This window comes from Catharus ustulatus, chromosome Z (genome assembly GCF_009819885.2).
Source record: "Catharus ustulatus isolate bCatUst1 chromosome Z, bCatUst1.pri.v2, whole genome shotgun sequence".
Lineage (NCBI taxonomy): Eukaryota > Metazoa > Chordata > Aves > Passeriformes > Turdidae > Catharus > Catharus ustulatus.
This window is the reverse complement of record NC_046262.2, coordinates 31,708,927-31,729,438: the sequence shown is the minus strand read 5'-3', so window position 1 is coordinate 31,729,438 and position 20,512 is coordinate 31,708,927. Positions and strand designations below refer to the sequence as shown.

Here is a 20,512-nt window from a genome sequence, read left to right as displayed (position 1 = left end):
TATTTTAGGTGGCTGTGGTTAACAAATTTAGTGAAAGCAGTGGGTTAGGGATAAGCCTTGAAGCTACAGTGGGTCATCATTTCATCAGATCTATCTTACCTGAAGGGCCAGTTGGACGAAGCGGCAAGCTGTTCAGTGGAGATGAGCTCCTGGAAGTAAGATAAAGTACTGCTTTATCTTAGTCTGCATTCAGTAATTCAGTCTGCATTCATTTTGAGCAGCAAGTGTTCTTCTCAGAGGTTATGACTGTGGGAATAATGTGTATATAACAGGCTGCTAGTTAGTGGTTGAGTAGTCACTTCATATGCGCTTACATGTATTTATGTGAGTACATATGCTTACATGCATTTCTCAGCTGATTTTTTAATGTAGTCCAATGTCTTTTTCATGGTCTGAACTCAGCTGGCAAGAAAGCACTATGCAGCCACTTGCTTTCCCACCCCACTCACCCCCCAACCTGGTGGGGTGAGAAGCAGAGTCAAAAGTAGAACCTTGTAAGTTGAGATAATGGCAGTTTAATAATTGGAACAAAGTAAAGTATAATCATCATCTTTATAGCAAAAAGGAAAAAAAAACAACCCCTCAACACAGTGGAAGTGTTTACCACCTGCTGATCAATGCCACACCCTGTCCCTGAGCCCTGATCAGTTAGTATACTGAGGGCATGGTGCTCTAGGTTGTGGAATATCCCTTTGGCCAATTTGAGTCACTTACCCCAGCTGTGCTCCTTCATAGCATTTTTTTCTATTTTGTGTCTCCTCACTGACACAGCATTGATACAACTTAGCAGCAACTAAAACATCAATGTTTTATCAAAATTATTCTTGTACTGAATCCAAAACACAGCACTGCACAACTACTGAGAATAAATTAACCCTATTCCAACTGAAGCCAAGACAGCCATCAAAAAAGAATATGTAGCAAAAGCATTAAGATTGGATAGGACTGTCCCAACTCAGTGAAGGGACTAAACACCTAATTACATTTCTAAAATATTTTCTTAGAATTAAGATGTGAATTTGGCTTACATGATTGCAAGAGACATGAAGCTACACTGTATGTAGTGTTTGTAGGGTGGTGTAATGCAATTTAAAAGACTATACATTCAATTCAGTGTGTACCTTGGTGCTGAGCACCAAGTTGACTAGAAATTTAGGGTTGAAAGTGTCTATAAGCATGGGAATTTTTATTGCTTTTATTTAACATTTTTTAATTAGGTGATTAGTGAGTTGGGGTTTGTTTGGGTTTTTTTAACTCATTTTTGTTATTGTGCTTAAAATACTCTGTAGTTCTAACCACTGTGTATTCTTTATTTATTGAGGTGAATGAGATCTCTCTACTTGGAGAAAACCACAAGGATGTGGTCAGTATCTTGAAAGAGCTGCCCATTAAGGTGACAATGGTGTGCTGTCGTCCAGTAGCTCTGCCTGTCACTCAACCAGAAATATTGGAGAGTCTAAGCCTATCTGAGGTTCAGCTCACAGAAAAGGTATTTTGTCTTTAAACAATTGCTGAAAATGATAATTTCCTTGATAAAAAAACAGACTAAGTTTTTCTACATGATTAGAAATATATTTTAATATTTTTTGAATTGGAGCCAGACAAATAGGAAACAGCAAATAATGTTTATTGGCTATTTTTTAGGCTACCAGAAGATATGAATCCTGACTGGTCATAGGCAAAAATATTCTAGGATGTAGGGCTATTTCTCTGTACTTCTTGTTCCGTGAGGTATGCGAGTATAGCAAGTTGAACTGTGAGTTCTTTAGAATCTGAATGTATTTAATCTAGTTTTGAAATTTGCTTTCTGGGTTTGCATTGTGCATAACTGTGTTTGCATTCATTGACTGAGACTTCTGTCACTCTTAAGTGCTCAGCACTGGGCAGCCTGGTGAGCTAAACACTGTAGGAATGGCCTAGGGTGCAGTATACAAGCAATAGCATTTGTATGAAAAGAGAAACTGTTAACTCTGAGTTCTGAGCAAGACACCAAATTCTGCTTATACTTTCTAAACTTCTCTACGAAACCAAGTGAAGAAGAGACTGAAGAACAGTCTGTGTATGTACAGTAATTTCACGATTATAAGCTTCACCTGATTATAAACCTCACTTCGGGGTGTCGGCAGCTTTTCGTTATTTGTCCATATATAAGCCACACCTGATTATAAGCCGCACGTTACAATACAGAGTGTGTTAAAAGGTATCTATTCTATCACCATCTCTTGAGGGTGGGGGCAGTGATCCTTATCTCCATGGGAGATATTCTGCTAATGGGCCATCCACTGAAACCAGGCAGGGCATTGTTCTTTATCTTTTCACAACCTGTCCTTCCTCCAGAGAGTCATTTTCTGCTAATGGCCCATTGAGTCCCACTGTGTGGCTGATAAAATTACTTCATCCCATTGAAAAATGCTCCAGCCAGGGGGAAAAGCTCAACATTTCTTACCAAGATAAAAACAGAGGTTTTGGGACACTAAGAGAGCCCCTTTTTCCACTGGACTCCAGAGGAAAACCGGATTTCTCCACATCACCACTGGACCTCCGGAGGGAAACTGCACCTTTTACAGTAGCACTGCTTCAACTGAACCGTATCTGTCACTGCAGGAGGATGCAACCACCATTTACAGTAATTTCACGACTATAAGGCGCACCCTTATGACTAAAATTTTTCCCTAAACCCGGAAGTGCGCCTTATAGTCCGGTGCGCCTTATCTGATCTACAAAGTTGCGAAATTTGCCACCCCGGAAGTGAGAGCCGCGAGGGGGGGCGGTGCCGCGGGAGCGCCGAGTAGCCATGGTGGGGCAGCCGTGGGCAGCCCCAGGCACAGGGAGCAGTGCGGGCAGGAAGGCAGAGGGCGGCCCCGGGCAGCCCCAGGCACAGGGAGCAGTGCGGGCAGGAAGGCAGAGGGCGGCCCCGGGCAGCCCCAGGCACAGGGAGCAGTGCGGGCTGGAAGGCGGGGGCGGCCCCAGGCGGCCCTAGGCACAGGGAGCAGCAAGGGCAGGAAGGCAGAGGGCAGCCCTGGGTGCCCCAGGCACCGGGAGCAGCGTGGGCAGGGAGGCGTTACTACTCTGTTACTTTGTTGTGCGCGGCGGCCTGAGCTGAGGGGCCACAGCACGATAGGGGCCGACGGGACTGCAGTGCTGGGGGCAGCGGCGCCACAGCTGATAGAGGCAGGCGTGGCCAGCGGGGCTGCGGTGCTGGAGGCAGTGGGGACACAGCCCGATGGGGGACGACGGGGCCGCAGTGCGCCGAGCCGAGCGAGGGATGGGAGGCAGGGCAGTTGACGCCGGCGAGCCGAGCGAGGGACGGGCGGCAGAGCTGCTCCGTGGAGCCGCGAGGGGGAACAGCATGGTGCCACAATGGAACCGCGAGGCAGAACGGCACGGCAACGGAGCCAATCTGAGCGAGGGACAGGCGGCAGGGCGGCGGTGCCACCGAACCAAAACAAGGGACGGGCGACATGGTGGCCACGCCGCCGAGACGGGCAGCACGGCAGGAGCGCCAAGCCGAGCGAGGGTTGGGCGGCATGGTGGCGGTGCCGCTGAGCCAAGTGAGACACGGGCGGCACGGCAGGAGCACCAAGCCGAGCGAGGGACAGGCAGCATGGCGGCGGCGCCGCTGAGCCGAGCGAGGGACGGGCGGCAGGGTAGCCGTGCCACCGAACCGAACAAGGGACAGGCGGCACAAGCAGGAGCACCAAGCCGAGCGAGGGACGGGCGGCAGGACGGCCGCGCCACCGAGCCGAGCAAGGGGACAGGCGGCATGGTGGTGGCGCTGAGCCCAGTGAGGGACAGACGGCATGGCAGGAGCGCCGAGCCGAGCGAGGGAACGGCACGGCAGCTTCGCGGAGCCATGAGGGGGAACAGCACCATGGCAGAACGGAGCCGCAAGGGGGAGGCGGCCCCGCGGCTGCGCCGAGCCGTGACAGCCGGCACTGGGGGCGGGTGGGAGTGCCAGGGCCCGCTGCATGGCGAGGGCGCCTGGGGCTGCCTTTGAAAGCCTACACCGATGTGAAAAATGTTTCCAAATTGAGCCCCTGCCAGTAAACTCCACAATCGCGGGTTTTCGTTACTAATTCGTTACTTTGTTGCGCGCGACACGGATCTTCGCGGCAAAAAAAAAGTGCGCCTTATAGTCCGGTGCGCCTTATCTGATCTACAAAGTTGCAAAATGTGCCGACTCCTGGGGGGTGCGCCTTATAGTCCGGTGCACCTTATGGTCGTGAAATTACTGTACTTGAACTGCTACCAGCACCCTGCCTGACAGGTGTTTGGAGTTTGTCAGGGTTTGGAGTTTGTTTCTTTGTATTACTGTATTTCTATTTTAATTTCCCTAGTAAAGAACTGTTATTCCTAATTCCCATACCTTTGCCTGAGAGCCGCTTGATTTCGAAATTATAGTAATTTGGAGGGAGGGGGTTTACATTCTCCATTTCAAAGAGAAACTCCTGCCTTTCTCAGCAGACACCTGTCCTCCAAACTAAAACAGCAACGTTTCATTCTTTGCCCATATATAAACCACACCTGATTATAAGCCGCACTTTGGGTTCAGACCAAAATTTTAGTCAAAATGATGCGGCTTATAATTGTGAAATTATTGTACATATTTTTTTGTTTTTATTTTTATGAAATATTCTGGCTACTCTCAGTATGATCACATTTAATGAAGGCATATTTTAGATATACTATATTTGAATGTGTATACTAATAAAGTTTTTTAAGATTTCCCTTTGGCAGAAATTCCATTTTGTAAATACTTTTCTAGTGAGTAGTTTAAAATACTTGCAGATTAGCTATAAAGGATGTTAGAATTTTTTGCTAGGTTTATCAGAGTTTGTTTAATCTCCTGAGTGCTTGCACTTCTGTGTTTAGAGATATATCACTTAGGTTTTATCTTGTTTTTTGTAAGCAAGATTTTGTCTCTAAAGATTCTCAAGTTATTGGTGAATGTTTACTGTTTTTCTCAGGGTCACATAGAACTTGGATGCATTGGCTCCTCAGACACAGAGGGAATAACTTTGGAAACAGCTGATGAGGGTCAGAGTATGGAAGAGGTGCAAAGCTCATCTCTGGCAATGTGGGAAACAGAAGTGCAATGCATTGAGCTGGAGAAAGGGAGTACGGGGCTTGGATTTAGCATATTGGACTATCAGGTAACTTCTGCATTTCTTTGGATGAAGGAAAAAATGCTTTGTATTGTTTGATTTTTGCAGTACAGTCTATATATTTTAAGGGTAAACATTAATTGAAAAGAAGCAGTAGAGTAGAACTAATCACTGCTGGCAGGCATTCCAGTAATTCAGTAATTATGGTACATATTCCTCTCGTTGTATTAAGACTACAGGTTCCAATGATGATTGTAATACTGGTTCAGAAAAACAGATAATCCATTATATACTAGGGTTTTCAAAAAGCTGTCTTCTAGTGACTCTGGGACAATAAATGATATAGCCAGCATGTTTAGGCATTTAGCCATGTATTTTGCACCTGCAGTGAGGTGTTTAGGGCAGGATCCAATAAAGGATTTAAATGCTTAAAGCAGGATTTACTAAAATCCAGAACTGCAATTCTGAAATCCCTTGCTTAACTGCTGTCTGTCGGGGACATGCTTAAATATCCGTATTCATTTTGTGTTTGAGTTCAGAATTCCTGGATATCTAAACTATGTTTCTTGGTGTGTCCCAGTGAACAGCCTCTCTCTCATCTTCACTTGGTCAGGATGCCAGAAGAAATAGTCCTCCAGTTTTCCAGTGGATAATTTTTAATTGAACATCAAGTAATTTCCCCCTGAGATCAATGTAGGCTTTTGCTGAGCTGTTTTGTGCTGCTGTGGGGATAAGGTCTTTTTCCAGGTTTCTGATGGATCTTGTCCATAGGAGTATATACATTTACATAAGGAGATAGTTTCCAGGTGGAAATTATGACCCCAAAGTACGCCTTACAATTAAGCTATGGCTTAGATTTTGCATTTGCACACTGATAAGGTGCAGAGCAGTGTAGTGTAATAATGTGAAGGATAAAGGCACAGTCAAGTGTCTTTTATGAAGTACTCATTAAAATGTTGCTCGTGATGCTCTACAGTGAGGCATCACAGATGAGTCTCACTCACAGATGAGCTGAGTGTTTGAAGTCAATGTCAGCACACAGTAGAACATATTTTTGCTTCAGCCTCTTCTGAACATTAACACAAATTGAGGGTGAATATGTGGTTAGTGACCGAATTTTGTTTATGGATAATCGTGCTAAAGGTGGGAAGTGCTATAAGTTGTTAATATATTTTTCAAGTATGAGTTAGTCTTACAGCTTTAGTCAGCTTTCTGAAACTTCCTGAAGCTTTTTTTGATGTTATATTTGTGTATTGTCATATGTTCTCTCCTTTGATATGCAGTAAAAATATTTGACTCAGTCATTGAAGTTTTGTTTTCTTTTAAGACTGTGAACAGTAAATTTACAGGGAGATTTATATTTGTATTTTGCTGTTTCCATCAAATTTTCAATTCATTTTCCATGAACGGTGACTAAACTTGAGGAGAACTATGTTCGTACTAATACTAACAATTCCCCATGTTTTATACAGTGACAGGCCTGTAGGAAGATCTACATCATTTCTAACCATAAGGAAGACTATCACATAGACTAGAGAGGCTTGGTTTTTTTTTTTTTTTTCCCAAAAAAATGTGTCATTCAGTGTCATCTAAAGTGAGAGTGTAAGTATTTGTTGTTAAAATAGTGAGGAAGATGTCAGTGCTCAGGTTCAAGCACTGTTTGCAGAACTGCTAGTTATATTTTGACTTGGGAAGTGTTTTATTGCTCTATGGCTTTGTTTTTACTGCACTAGCTGACATCAAGGGTTAAGGGTCTTTTTGATGTACTTCCTTTCTTCCTTTCCTCCCTCCATCCCTCTCTTCCTCCCTCCACACTTCTCTCCCACGCCCACTTTCAGCAATTTCCCTGTTCCTGTGGCTTTTTCACGTTGCTTTGATGGTGCCCATCCTTTCAGCTATACATCTTGATGTGGGAACTTGTTACAGCTGCATGCTGGTTTGTAGATGTTTGCTTTTCTCTGCTTTTGCTATCAGTAAAGCTGTTATATGATTGCATTTTTTTTCTCTTCATACACTCAAATAAACTGTGTATTGGAAGTATTAACATGATCCTTCTTGTGAATGTAGTTCTGTAAGAATCACGCAAATATTTTGCATGTGTGATAATTGTTATAGCAGAATTACATGTTTCTGCTACTAATATTTGATGCTAAATTTTTAAATAAAAATCAATATATCGGGGGATGGTCACTTAAAAGCAGTTTTCTTTCTTAAAAGCAAACATCACTTTGTTTTGTCTTGATTAGAGTCCTCTATAGGTATGTTCCTCTCTCATGTAAGTATTTAATTAGGCATGCACAAGACCTTGCCTCTTGAAAACTGCTTTGTCAGTTGAGCAAGATCATGAAGTATAAGACAGTTATTGAATATAAGTCATCTGTTCCGCTAGAGTGCATGTGTTATATTTGCTCCAGCCTACATTACCCACCTGTGTCCTCAAACTCTTGAGTGTAAAAGGGAGGATGGAGTTTGCAACACTGTTGTTGCAGTCAGAAGTATATGAATTTCTGATGTGTATGGACAACACTGTGCAATTTACTAGTATTTTATGTTGGAGATAAGTGATTATCCTATTACTCCTAGAAAGGAGTAATAATTTTCAAATTTGAGAACTAAAAGTAAGTGGAGGTCTAAATGTATGGACAGCACCAACAGTACGGTTTGCTCCTACCGAAGGTTTATCTGTAGGAGAGCAATACTTCTTAAAAACTCAACTGGTTAATAAAAGCTCATGAATAAAAATTCTCCTCTTGAGATATACAAGAGTAAAAAAAATTAATCTTTCTATTCCCTTTATTTAATTAGGATCCTGTTGATCCAGCAAACACTGTCATTGTGATTCGCTCATTAGTTCCTGGGGGTGTGGCTGAGCAAGATGGTAGACTTCTTCCTGGAGATCGGCTAATGTTTGTCAACGATATCAACTTGGAAAATGGCAGCCTGGAGGAAGCAGTGCAAGCACTGAAAGGAGCCCCAACAGGAACAGTTAAAATAGGAGTTGCCAAACCGTTGCCTGTAAGGATTTGGGAATTCAGTGTGTACTTCTTATATCATTGAAGCTGATAACATGCTGATCCTGACTTCTCCATGCATTTTGTGATTTTTGGGGTACAGCTGTGTAACTCAACTATTCCCTTACATGTAGGAATGGACTGGGTAGTATATGACTGGTGCGGTGATTGCAGGACCCAGCACATCTGTCTTGCAGCTGAGAAAACAGCAAAGCACCTTGCAGCAAGCAGAGTCTTTCAGGGCTGAAAGTTGCCAGGCATCATATTGTACACTGTACACTTTACATTGTTCTCTGAATGTGTGAGATGGTGACACAAAGTTGTTTTTATTTGATTTGCGTGGAACTTACCAATTCCTTTGATTTGCAAGGAATAATATTGTTAGACTTGTTATTCTGCTCAGGGAAATTGTTTGGTTTATTCTAGGTGGTGTGTGAGAGAAACAACAAAACTTTCAAGAGGTTCAATAACAAATTTTACTTGGAAACTTTAGAACATCAAGATAGAATAATACTTGGCAAATTTTAAAATGTATGCATTTTGGTTAGAAATGTAACAATATAAAACCATAAAAATAACACTTCAGAAAATGTATATGGGAAAAGAAAGAAAAAGAAAGGATAGTGGTGGTAGTCACCACCCGTGGATCCAGTGACACTTGATTGCTGCAATTTCAATGCCCCTTCAAAGCGCTGGCCACAGTGTTGATCCACCCGGGGTGGGGGAAGCCCATGAAACACTAAAGTGCAGTGACTTAATGTACAGTCAGGCTAGATGGGAATGCCCAAGTACCTGCCTGGTGGTGGAGAGTTTTGCACTGTCTCATGCAACACCAGAGATAACAAGACATTTCTGTCTTTGATGGTTTATGACACCTAAGAGATGTTACAGCTTCCTCTTAGGTTAGCGTAATTGCGCCAGTTATAGTCTATGAGAAGGTATGAATTACCTTCAGGCTTTGTGTGAGTGTCCCTGTACATCTCCAGAGTGGGGTTTTCACAACTGAGCCACTTGTGTAAGGATATGGGCATGATAAAAAGCACTGTCCCACTTTGCAGGATTTGCTTTCTATGAGCCTCTTCCCTTATCTGGCTCAAAACCCAGCTTGTAGACTCAGGTGATGAGTGTGCATCCCCTCTGCGGCTGGGTAGTTACAGTAATTTCACGAGTATAAGGCGCACCAGAGTATAAGCCGCACTTCCATTTGCAGCGAGTAAGTAACCAATTTGTAACAATCACACGATCTCGGGTTTTACTGGCAGGTGCTCAATTCGCGAGCTCCACTATCCCCGCAGCGCTGGTGGGACGGAGCCCCTGCCTTCCCCCGCACTGCCAGCGGGAGCCCACCTCCCGCCACCGCGCAACAGAGTAATCGATTTGTAACAAACGTGGATTTTACTGGTGGGTGCTCAATTTGCAAGCTCAGCTCGGCCCGCATCTCGCACTTCTGGGCTGGAAAATTTCCGAACTTTGTTTATATATTGGATGCTCTGGAGTATAAACCGTACTTCTGGGTTGGGATGAAAATTTTAGTCAAAAGGGTGTGGCTTATACGTGTGAAATTACTGTACTTCGTGTGTAGTCAGCAAACCACCTGCTGCTTCTGCAAATGTTTGATGCATTGACCATTAACATTCCAGTCCCTCACAAGTATCTATGCAATTTTTGTATTTAAACAGCACACTTTGTTTATGTAATAGTGTGTAGTCTTCAGTTTGTATACATCGAACTGGTTACTTCAGGCTTGGTTTTATAAGGTAGTCTGGAACAATTTGAAAAAGAAGGTTAAAGGAGATCTATGGTCACTGAGATAGTGTAGCAGTAAGAACGCTAGTGAGCAAGTATCCCTCATGGGTTAAATTCAAATCAGTAGAATGGCATTAGTTCATACATACAAGGAAGATACCTTTCTCTATGTTGGTAAGCCCAAGCACAGTTTTAGGGATTCATTTTTGCTTTTCATGAATTGATAATCTTGTAACCCTTGTGGATGTAGATACCAAATTTTCATTCTTAGTAGATCTTTGTGGGGAGGAAATGGCTGTTGGTTAGGTTCCCAGAAACTTTGCTTTTCGTAGTAAGAGAGTACTTTTTAACTTGCTCTGCTAAATTATTTTTTTTTTAACTGGAGACTCCATACTAATTGCAATCAAAAACTTCATACTCTAGAAGATGGCACTCTAAAAGAGAAAATGCATGGGGGTTTTGTTTCTGTTCCCAAAAATTGTATACATAAGGCATTTGCACTTCAATATTTCATCTTTATGTTTGCCAAGTAATTAAACGTTGCAAATAATCCCTGCTTTTTTTTGCAGTACTGGATAAATGCACCTACTATCAAATAATGTTGGAAAAAAACTATTGCTTTGTAGTCAGAATTATGTCCTCTAGAGTCTGACAGATACAACCATAAAACACAGAGAGTAGAAGAAGTATTCTCGCCTGCAAGCAGGATTGCTCTGTGGCTAGCAAGATTATAAAGGCCTCTGCTGTTAGATGCTTTCTCTGTTGGCAGGTGCAATGGCAGTTTTAGTATATCTTTATTAAGACCAGAAATTGAAAATGAGCCTAGACTATGTTGTGGGCTTTCTGGTATACCTGGACAGGCCTTTTTCATTGTTTGGTGTTTCAGAATGAGATGTGAAGCTGAATCAATTCAGGTAAATTTGAAAAAAGAAAATGTCTCTTTACCCACTGAATACTGTGACTGTGATTGAAATTATCTCTTTGCTGCATTTGGAATCCATTTACCTTTCTAAACAGCCCCCTGCCCCTCTCGCAGAATGCACTCTGTACCTCCTGTGTCCAGGCCACTCATCCGACTCAGAGCTTCGTTCTTTCTGCAGCTTTCACCTGAGGAGGGCTATGTCTCTGCTAAGGAAGATTGCTTTTTCTACACTGCCCAGTCACTTGAGGAGGAGGGGCCAGCTGATGCAGCCCTCTTCCATGCTGAGCTGGCTCTGGTTAGTGGCCAAACTTACAACAGATTTTTTCAGTCTTTGCATTTTGTAGTGAAAGGAATTGCCTTGTCACTGTCCATGCTTATTTTTTGGTGTTTGCTATCTCCACATTACTCATCCACTGTCATGGGATGGATTCATCTAGAGACTACAGCTTTCTGCATGAGCTGTGAATCTGGCCTATGATGTGTTAATTGCTGAGAAAAAAAAAGTATTTTACTGATGTTTTCAGAAAGCATGGCTATCCACTTGTACCTTGCATGAACTGAGCAGTTATTTGGAAATCTCACCTTTTTAGAGTGATGTTCATATGCTTATTTTTCTGTGTATCATAATGCATCACTTTACTGTGGAAAGTTTTTGGTATTTCCTTTTTGCATGTAATCCAGCCTTATAAGGAACAGTGTCTGTCTTCAAAAGCTGCAAATACTTCCTCCTAGTAATATTCTTCAGCCTTCAGCATCAATCAGTGATTATGAGATTTACTAGGTCAAAAGGTGTTCCCTTGTAGAAACAATGCGGCTTACCTTAGCATTCAGTGCCTTACATAGCCCAGAAGTTACCAATAAGAACTCAGATTAAAAAAGACACAGGAACTAGGGCACTACAAAAAAACAAAAAATCCCCCAATCCATCCTCCTGCAAAAAAAAAACAAAAAACAAAAAAACCCCAAAACCAAACAACCAACCTAGAATACACATGTATATGTATGTATTTCAAATGTGTATTCTCATGGTTGTTTATTCTGGTCTGGACCTGATGTTTAACCTAATGTTGAAATTATTAGGCCCTCATTTTCTGGGGACTTGAGCAGGGAAGCAGCTTCTAAACACCAGAACTTAGTTCATTAGAGAAAACCTCAAAATTCAACAAAAACCTGAAATGGATCCTGTCTAGGTGATAATCTCTGCATTACTGCTTCCTGCATGTTTGTTGTTTTTTTCTACTTTTGCAGCTGACTAGCTGGCCTAATAACTTGCCTTTAAACAAGACTGCATATTTTTAATTCTTCAGTTGGTTACCTTTAGCAGTTAGGTAATAGTATTTGTCTTGGTCCATTCATTGAGAAGAAACATGCGTTTTATATTCTAAATAACCTTTAATTAAAGATGTGTTGAAATGATCAGATTGAAACTACCTAAAAAATTGGACTTCTGTCTTTGGTTCCCATTAAAAAAACCTTGTGAAAAAAAGTAATGAAAATAGATGACATAATAAAATTGTCAATCGAGTTTGTCAGTTGTCTAATTAAATGTGCAAAATAGGAAATTAAATGTGCAGTCACCCAGATGAAGATATGTTTTGAGAGTACACATATGACAAACTGTTTTTCATAGACAGATCTGAACTCAAATTTTACATATATGTCCTGAATTTCCACAGTACTTTTTTTAGAGCATAGCTTTGGTAAAACAAACACATTTTCAAGAAGATGAGCTGAGAGTAAGTTGCAACAAAGAAGCAGTTTGGATTTAGCAGTTAAGTCTATAGGCTTGAAATAACAAAACAAAAAAAATAACAATAACAAAAAAAAAATCCTTTTTACCCTGAAAAGGAATCAATGTGTTGAATTACTGCAGGTTAGTACTACTGCTATAATGGATTCATAATGTGATTAAGCACAGGGGCTGGAAAACAAGTTAGATCATGTCTGTGTAGATGGGTGCACTCATCTCCTTCATACAAGTTTATTATATGGGCATGGCTCTTAACCCAGCAATCATTTTTATTAGCCTGCACTATGTTCTTGAGCTCTGCTGGGGAGATGAAATAATAATCAAAGTGTAGTTTGTGAAGCACCATAATTTAGGAGGGTTTGGCCTTAATTTTATTCTTTAGAATAAAATATTTTAAAGAACATGATTCATGGAAAAATATATTTCATTTTATAAAAAGGCAAAAAAGTACCCATATTAATATCTGAAACCCTTAAAAAAATTATTTCTTGTGTAAGAGAAATAGAAATACAGGAATGCCCATAGTAATCTTGTTGTCAAAAGCAAAGTAATTTAAAGTTTATTAAAAACTAACATAATGCATTGTTCATATAAACGCACTGTAAAGTACTGCAGCTTCCAGATTATTTTTAAAAGAGTATAAAAATAACTGAGCTTAAGAAGTTGTGTCAAGGGAACATTCTTGACATGTGGCACCAAGGGGAGGTCAATTTTTTCTGTGCTTATTTTTGTAAAAGAAAATTAAAAAAAAATTAAAGTCTCAAAGAAATCAAAATATAGGCATCAAGAAGCACAGCAGAATTTTCCCAACACTTTGTATTTCTGTTAATAGTCATGAGAGTGCCTCAGCCCCACAATTTACTCTGATTCAGACTCTTGCTTTACTTCAGATATTCTTTGCAACCTTTGAAGAAGTAGTAACACAGATTTACTGTGAGCAGAAAATTTTCCTACTGCACTGTGCAAATTCAATCTAAAACATGGAATGAAAAAGAAGAAAAGTATCAGTATGTAGTGGCTGGTGTGCATGTGTTTGGGGCTTATGTGGTCTGATGGCAACAGCCTGGCTGATTGAATTGCTTTTGTTGTTAGGTGGACTCTGGCGAGGCAGATCTAGCGGATGAGTCCACCTTTGAATCACAGTATTCTCTAGAGAGAGACGTCTTCCAGGAATCAGTGACAGCTCTGCATGACAGTGCCTGTAGCGGTGAGGTGAATGACGGCTTCTCTCTTCCATTATCAACGCTGAAGGTAAAATTGAGGGTGGTTTTATTGATGGCAAACTTTGAATTTTAAGTGTGAGCAAGCTGTATTATCAGATATAAATCTGTGTCATCCTACTTCAAAATTTGCTACCAGAGTAGAATTTTGTTTAGAGTAGCACTGATGTGTTTCAGATGTCTTTGTTGAAGAGAGAGGCAGAAAGAAGGCACAAAGCTTGGATTTTTGCTAGATAAAGCATGATTTATCCAGGGTGTGGTGAGCAGTGTGCTAAAAAAATAAAATGTTCATTCAAACCATAGTAAAGAGTGGTAACACAAAATTACTTTGTTGCTCTAGATTTTAGTATGAAAAGCAAGAGTAAATTTTCATCCTGATTTTTGCTTTTATGCTTCATAATTAGTATGTTTCTGTGGTTTTGAATGAAATTTTCATATTGATGCTGTAATTAAAAGCAAACCCTGCGAATAATTTTTAGGTAAAGCAAAAAATGAAGGTTTATTTAAGAGTACTAAGATCAGTAGCTTTTTTGGTTCTTGGTCACATACCCATAAGGACCTGATTGAGTTTTCTTTCTTTCCGTGGTTTTTTGTGTTCTTTTTTTTCTTTTAAATTTTTGGATTTATTTCACTAACCCAGAGCTTTCCAATTCCATTCTCCTAGCAGTCTTCATTGAAAACCACTGGGTTTTCAGTCTGTGGTCTTCAATAGAGTAGCTGCTGCTTTTTCTGCCGCACCTGAGCTGCAGTAACTCCCGTTAACCTTTCTGGAGCATGTTTAGCACTTATGAGGTGCTGGTTAGAAAGCTAGATTCATCTTCTAATGGTTTCGCCTAATCCACAGAAGTGCACATCTCAGTGGGACAGCTTGCATTGTTTAACTCTGTAATTGTTACTTAAATGGATTATGCATTTTGCACGCTTAGGAGTATTTTGTGAGATAGAGACTGGATTTACATTATATATCTCACAGACTCTAGAAAGCATTCAGTTATTTTCACCATTGACTTAAAGATAGCTTTGGTTTACACAATCTTTTAAAAAATACCATGTTCCTGACTTTTCAGTGTTCATCTCTGTACACCAGTATGAAGTGAGTATTAAGTTCTTATCAAGTAACCTATTCATGATTCAAAAAGCAAACATAGTGGGAAAATCTGTCCATTCATTGAAACTTTTGAACCAAGTGAAGTGCAGTAAGAATTAAAATAGCACCGTTTGATGCTGTGATGAATGTAGAGATATTTTATTTATTTATGGCTACAAGGCAGTTGGTAGGTTCTGAGTGTCACTTTGGTGTCACATTTAAAATAGGTGTTGAAAAACATACTTAAAATAATGCAGATGCTCTAGTGAGGCCACATATTACTATAGTTATGAATTCCTGGAATTGTGTTTGTTCTAAAAATTTACAGCATTGGCTTTTCTTTAAGTGAAACTAAAATAAAAATGAGTATATGATGCAACTCTTAATACGTGTATATGGCATATAAAACAAATGTTGAGTATGATTTGATGCTTGTTTTCACTGATCTGGAAATAGGTGCAAAACAGTCTTAAAAGTAGATGTCCCTGTATTTGAAACCTTATAAAATAATTTGAATAGGTTATAGTACCATGTTCTGTTCTCAAAAAGGTAGGAAATTATGTCATTGATTATATCATGCAGATTAGTTGTATTTAGGCTCTGCTCAATTATCTTCTCAGCTGTTACTTAAACCACTTATTTACTGGTAAGGTTTTTTTTAATTCTTGTCTGGAGACAGAATAAGCATGTATCCACTTCATGAAAGTTAACAAAAATTAATTCTAAGGCTGTTGAGACAAAATGCTGTAAATTTTCCCCAAATCCTGGGAAGCATGTCTCCCCAGCTTTTTGGAGAAGCAATAGAACAATTAATAGGACCAGTGGATAACACTAACACAGATAGAGGTAACTGATTTTTGATTTTGAGTTCTTTTATTGTATTTCAGAAAAAAATCGCTAATATTGATACAGAGCCTCTAAGTCTTAAACTTACAAGTTCTTGAAGTATCTTTTTAAAATGTAATGGCTTACATGTTTTTAAAATATCTTACTATGAAATGTCAGCTAGAGAATATTTGAAGTTTTTTTTTTTTCTTTTCCAGAAGGTTGTGATTATTGAAATACCTTGAAATATTTCAAAGACAGTGCCTCAGAATCTTGGAAGTCCAAACAAATGTGTCGAGAACTTAGTCCTACTAATGCAGTCATTATGGGTAGCTTAACAGTAGTTATTCACTGTTAAGCTTTTGTAATTGCATTATTGTATTTCATTGTTGTCACACTTCAAATCCCCCAATTGACCTTTTGCTGAGGCATGACCAAGTTTTTACTTTTCACTCTGGATGATAATATTGCATTCTTATTGTCTGAGCTTCTTGAAATTCCTCTTTGCTGGCTAAGTGTGCTGAAAGTAAAGACATTAGTCTTGCGAAGTTCTTTCACATGAGAAAAACAACTGGATGCTTGAATTTAAAACTTACTGGAGTTACTCAGGATAGAATTAGTAACTTACTTTACTGATTTCTGGTATTATAAAGCAGGAGAAATTGTCTAAGAAATCAAGTTCACTTTATAGTAGAATGAATGTTTCTAGAGAACTGCGGATGAGGTTGATCTTGCTGATCCTACAGCAGTATATTTAAATTCTGTGAGACTGGTCTTTGCTTAAGGTTTTAGCAGGAAATGTGGTTTTGAATTATACTACAAATGAATGGTGATTGTTCATTGTTTCCTCTGTTGAACAGTCTGTTGGAGAAGAATGCCCAAATGCTGCAGCTGATTTCCATGTATCTGAGAAGAATCTGTTCAACATGAGTCTGAATCAAAAACTGAGAGATGAAAAGTCTGTAGTGGACAGTAGCCTGGAAACTGCAAGTGATTTTGCTAAAACAGATCTTCTGACTCTGGAGGTTTCAGATATCAACCAAAATGAAAGTGAAAATGCAGCAACATGGACTGGATCTCAGACAGCCTCAGAAATTGTGCTAAATACAAGCCTTGCTACTACCACACAGATTGAGCCCAATGAAAAAGTAAAGTTATTTGCCTTTCTTCTTTTTTAATAATATTTTTTAAAAAACTTACCGGAGGCCTGTAATTGCGCTGAAGAATGTCTTGCAGAAATCGTCATAGGCCAATAGCTGTGTATATTTCTTTCATTATTAATGTCATTCGCATGTGTTAGCTCACATCAAAACTTTGGGATACAGACCTTTCCAAAACAGGGACATAATTTATGTCATCAAAATAGTATTTTCTACTTGACAGTTGGTGGTACAGGGTATATCTGAAGTATTCTCAGGCCTTGCATCATTAGATTCCATTCCATTCCATTTCATTCCATTCCATTCCCCCCGGGGCAGGATACGGGAGTTTTCTTAGCCCTTATTAACCTTCTCAGGGGCATGAGTGCAAGGCACACAGCTGGAATCAAGCCTAGGAAGCCAAGGAGGGGTGGTGTGAACGTCTTACCATCAAGGTGTTCTTGCAAGCCTGTGCAGTTCAGCTTGCAAGCTGACCTGTGATGCTGCAGTGGGCAAACATAATTTTCCTTTATATGATAGTTACTGTGACATGTGTTTCCTGTTTATTCCATGCAGTGATTTATTAAGAAATGCTTTAAAAAGATGTAATTTCTTAGATTTGTTGCTTCAGTACTGGCAAATTCAGACATCTGTAGTGAATGAATCTGAAGCCCTTAAATTCATTCTGCTAATTTCAATGTCCCTGAAGTAAAACCATGCTTTGTGATAGATTTGGTATATTGCCTGAATAAAAACAGAAGTAGTTTGATTTTTGAGGAACTGACTTTTCCAATGACTGTATAAGAAATCTGACTTAATTATGTGCATGGCTTTTGTGTAAGGCAAAAGTAGCTGAGATCAGTGTGACCAATCCTATTTTTATCTTGGTAATCTGAACTGATGTTATTTTCCCTTGCATTAGGATCAATTGCTTTTAATGGAAAAGAGATGCCCAGTATCTTTGGAGGGAAGTTCCATACTACCAAATTCAGTCAAAAATGTGTATGAGAAGACTATCACTATTGCAAAAGGCAATTCAAGCCTGGGTAAGTTAGTGAACTTTTTTGGTAACCTCTCCTGGAATATGGCTGTTGGTTTCCTTTGTATGTTCCCTGTTTTATTACTAAAAAATAAGTATTTTCCATTTAGTGGGGACAGGATATTCATTCTTTGCTGCTCTTGCCCTCTTTGGCTGTGATGGCACTGGATTCATTTGCTGTCACTGTGAACACAAAAGTGTAATGTGCAGTCTCACTGAGAATTTGTTATCCCACAGAGGAGTTTAGACTTTCCTAAATGTTAACAGAACAATTTTAATGCATTGTTTTTCGATGTACTAATACAGTGAAAAAACAAGATACAGCCAAGGAATGCTGTAGAAGAACACTATGGTCAAAGAGCTGCAGATGAGACTTTTAAATATTTGTAAACACAAAATGGCCTTGCTTCTTGAGGATGGTCAAGATGGGCTAAACAAGCTGCTCACTTCCTTGCCTCAAATTTGTACTTGAATCCACAGTGCCTCAATATTTCTGAAAATCACATCACTGATAAATTTAATAGGTAGTATTTTTGGCCTTATGATATTATCATTTTATCGTGAAGTTTGTAGATGTCTGCAGTCTGCAACTTTCTGAGCATACTGACTAGAAACACATATTGAAGTGAGCACAAACAACAGATGATAATGTTTTTCTCTGTCCTGTCTTGCTCTCAGGTGTGGCCCTGGGCAGTGTGAGAGGGAGAACAAGAATAGAACCCTCCCAGAGCCCACGTCAGAAAGGCTTTGTGTTGAAAGGCAGTGATGTGTCCCTCCTGTTCATGGCTTGCATGTTCATTTGGTTTGATTTAGGTTCCTGGTGCTGTTTCTTTCAGCCGACTGCATAATCTTGAAGACTCTCTGGGACTGGTGGGGCAGGACTTTGTGTGGGTGCTGGCTATTAGCAGTAACTCCTCAAAAACTTTAACGTGGGTTGTCCACAGAACTGGATGTTTAAAAACAGTGGCTCAAAGACATTAACTGTTTCATGTGTTTTTACTATAGGAATGACAGTAAGTTCCAATAAGGATGGTTTGGGAATGATAGTTCGCAGTGTTATCCATGGAGGCTCAATAAGTCGTGATGGACGGATTGGTGTAGGGGACTGCATCCTGTCCATTAATGAAGAGTCAACCACTAACTTAACCAATGCACAAGCCCGGGCTCTGCTGAGACGACATTCACTTATTGGACCAGACATAAAGTAGGTAAAACTAGATGATAATAAAAGCTGATAAAAGCTGATAATCAAAATTACTTTATTCATGCAGGTATTTAAAATGAAAATGCTGTTATTACATACCAATTTACCTTAAAGTTGCAACATCAGATGGATAATTCACCTTCAGATTACATTTTCATGGATTTCAAAGATGAGATCATTTGTGTCAGAGGCTTCAGATATTCTTAGAAATCACTTTCATGAATATCATCGTTATTACTGCCCTGCCTAGTTTTATTGAAAGAATAGGATTAGACAGAATTTTGCATTCATAGTATGACTCTTTTACAATTTTCTCAAGATATTTGTGGTTCTTGAAGGTGGACTGTCCTGGCCATCGCACAAGTAATTTCATTTAGTTTTTTTAATGGGTTTTGGTTTTGGGTACCAGATAGAAAGTATGAAATATGATCTTAATGCAGAAAGTTAATGCTTAAAACATTTCAGTATATCTATGACAAGCAGTAGAAACACACTGATTTTTGTGTTCACTTCCAATTTTTTTATTAATACATACGAATGAGCTGTTGCTCTTGTGCGTGGCTATCTGCTGTTGGTAGTAGTAGTTTTAATTTTCCAATAATGAATACAAGTTTTGAGAAATCTACTTGAGAAAGTTTCTTCTTCTCAAGTTTACACAATTTACAACATTTTAACTGCCTTAAAGTACAATTCTTTCTAGTTGCTGTGGTTTGGAATTAACTTTGCCCACAAGCACCATCTGGAAATAAGGCTGTTCCTGAAGATGTGGGTGGAACTGTGAACACACCAATGCTGGGTTTACAGCTTCGAAACCAGGTGGCTGTGTTCTCTGTTTAGCCTGTGGTAACATTTAGTGGGTCAGATATGGAAGTGGATTGATGGAGCTGTTGGAAATAGAAACCTCTACTTATTTGAGAGGGTGGCCTTGAAAGAATCAGTTCAGTCCCAATATAGTTATGGGTAACTGTGGTTAGAACTGAGTTCGCAGTGGACAGTAGGGCATTACACACTCAGAAGCATTCTAGCTTGCAAGAGACCTAGTATTTTGGGAGCAGGTGGGCAAAATACCTTCACTATTGGTTTACTTGCCCTGTCCCATAGCTGTCATCCGTTTAAGATTACGGTTTAATGTAAGCTTTCATAAAGGGATATGCTCATAATGAATTAAATTATTGTTGATGCTGTCAGGAATATAGGTGAGTCAGGATAAAGTGTGTGATGTTGGTTATTACTGTAGGCTTCCAAACTGCGACTCACAAGTGTCATGATTGAAACTGGCTGTATGTGCATGTGCATGTGTGCGTATATCTGCTTAGAGACACAAATGCTGCAATACCATTCTTCTATAAACAGTCTATTTTTAGTTGCTATAGTTTGTGATCAAATACAGGTGTGTTCATTATTTGTGACTATCCTTTGATAGCTTCTGTATTTTATTCTGTGTGACTACAAGTTTTGTTTTGT

General features: G+C 39.8%; 1 protein-coding gene across 19 annotated transcripts in view; it reads left to right on the top strand.

Moving 5' to 3' along the window:
- The window catches only part of MPDZ (multiple PDZ domain crumbs cell polarity complex component), a 97,059-nt gene that overhangs the window by 35,376 nt on the left and 41,171 nt on the right, over positions 1 to 20,512 (top strand). For 17 of the 19 annotated variants that reach the window (XM_033086162.2, XM_033086163.2, XM_033086176.2 and 14 more), the window contains 9 exons: positions 9 to 155; positions 1,322 to 1,489; positions 4,968 to 5,153; positions 7,911 to 8,120; positions 10,963 to 11,079; positions 13,627 to 13,785; positions 16,527 to 16,814; positions 17,728 to 17,851; positions 18,850 to 19,048. In XM_033086162.2, coding sequence (XP_032942053.1) covers positions 9 to 155; positions 1,322 to 1,489; positions 4,968 to 5,153; positions 7,911 to 8,120; positions 10,963 to 11,079; positions 13,627 to 13,785; positions 16,527 to 16,814; positions 17,728 to 17,851; positions 18,850 to 19,048 — 1,598 coding nt within the window. The remainder of the gene's footprint in view (positions 1 to 8; positions 156 to 1,321; positions 1,490 to 4,967; positions 5,154 to 7,910; positions 8,121 to 10,962; positions 11,080 to 13,626; positions 13,786 to 16,526; positions 16,815 to 17,727; positions 17,852 to 18,849; positions 19,049 to 20,512) is intronic. The other 2 variants (XM_033086169.2, XM_033086173.2) reach the window with 2 other exon arrangements.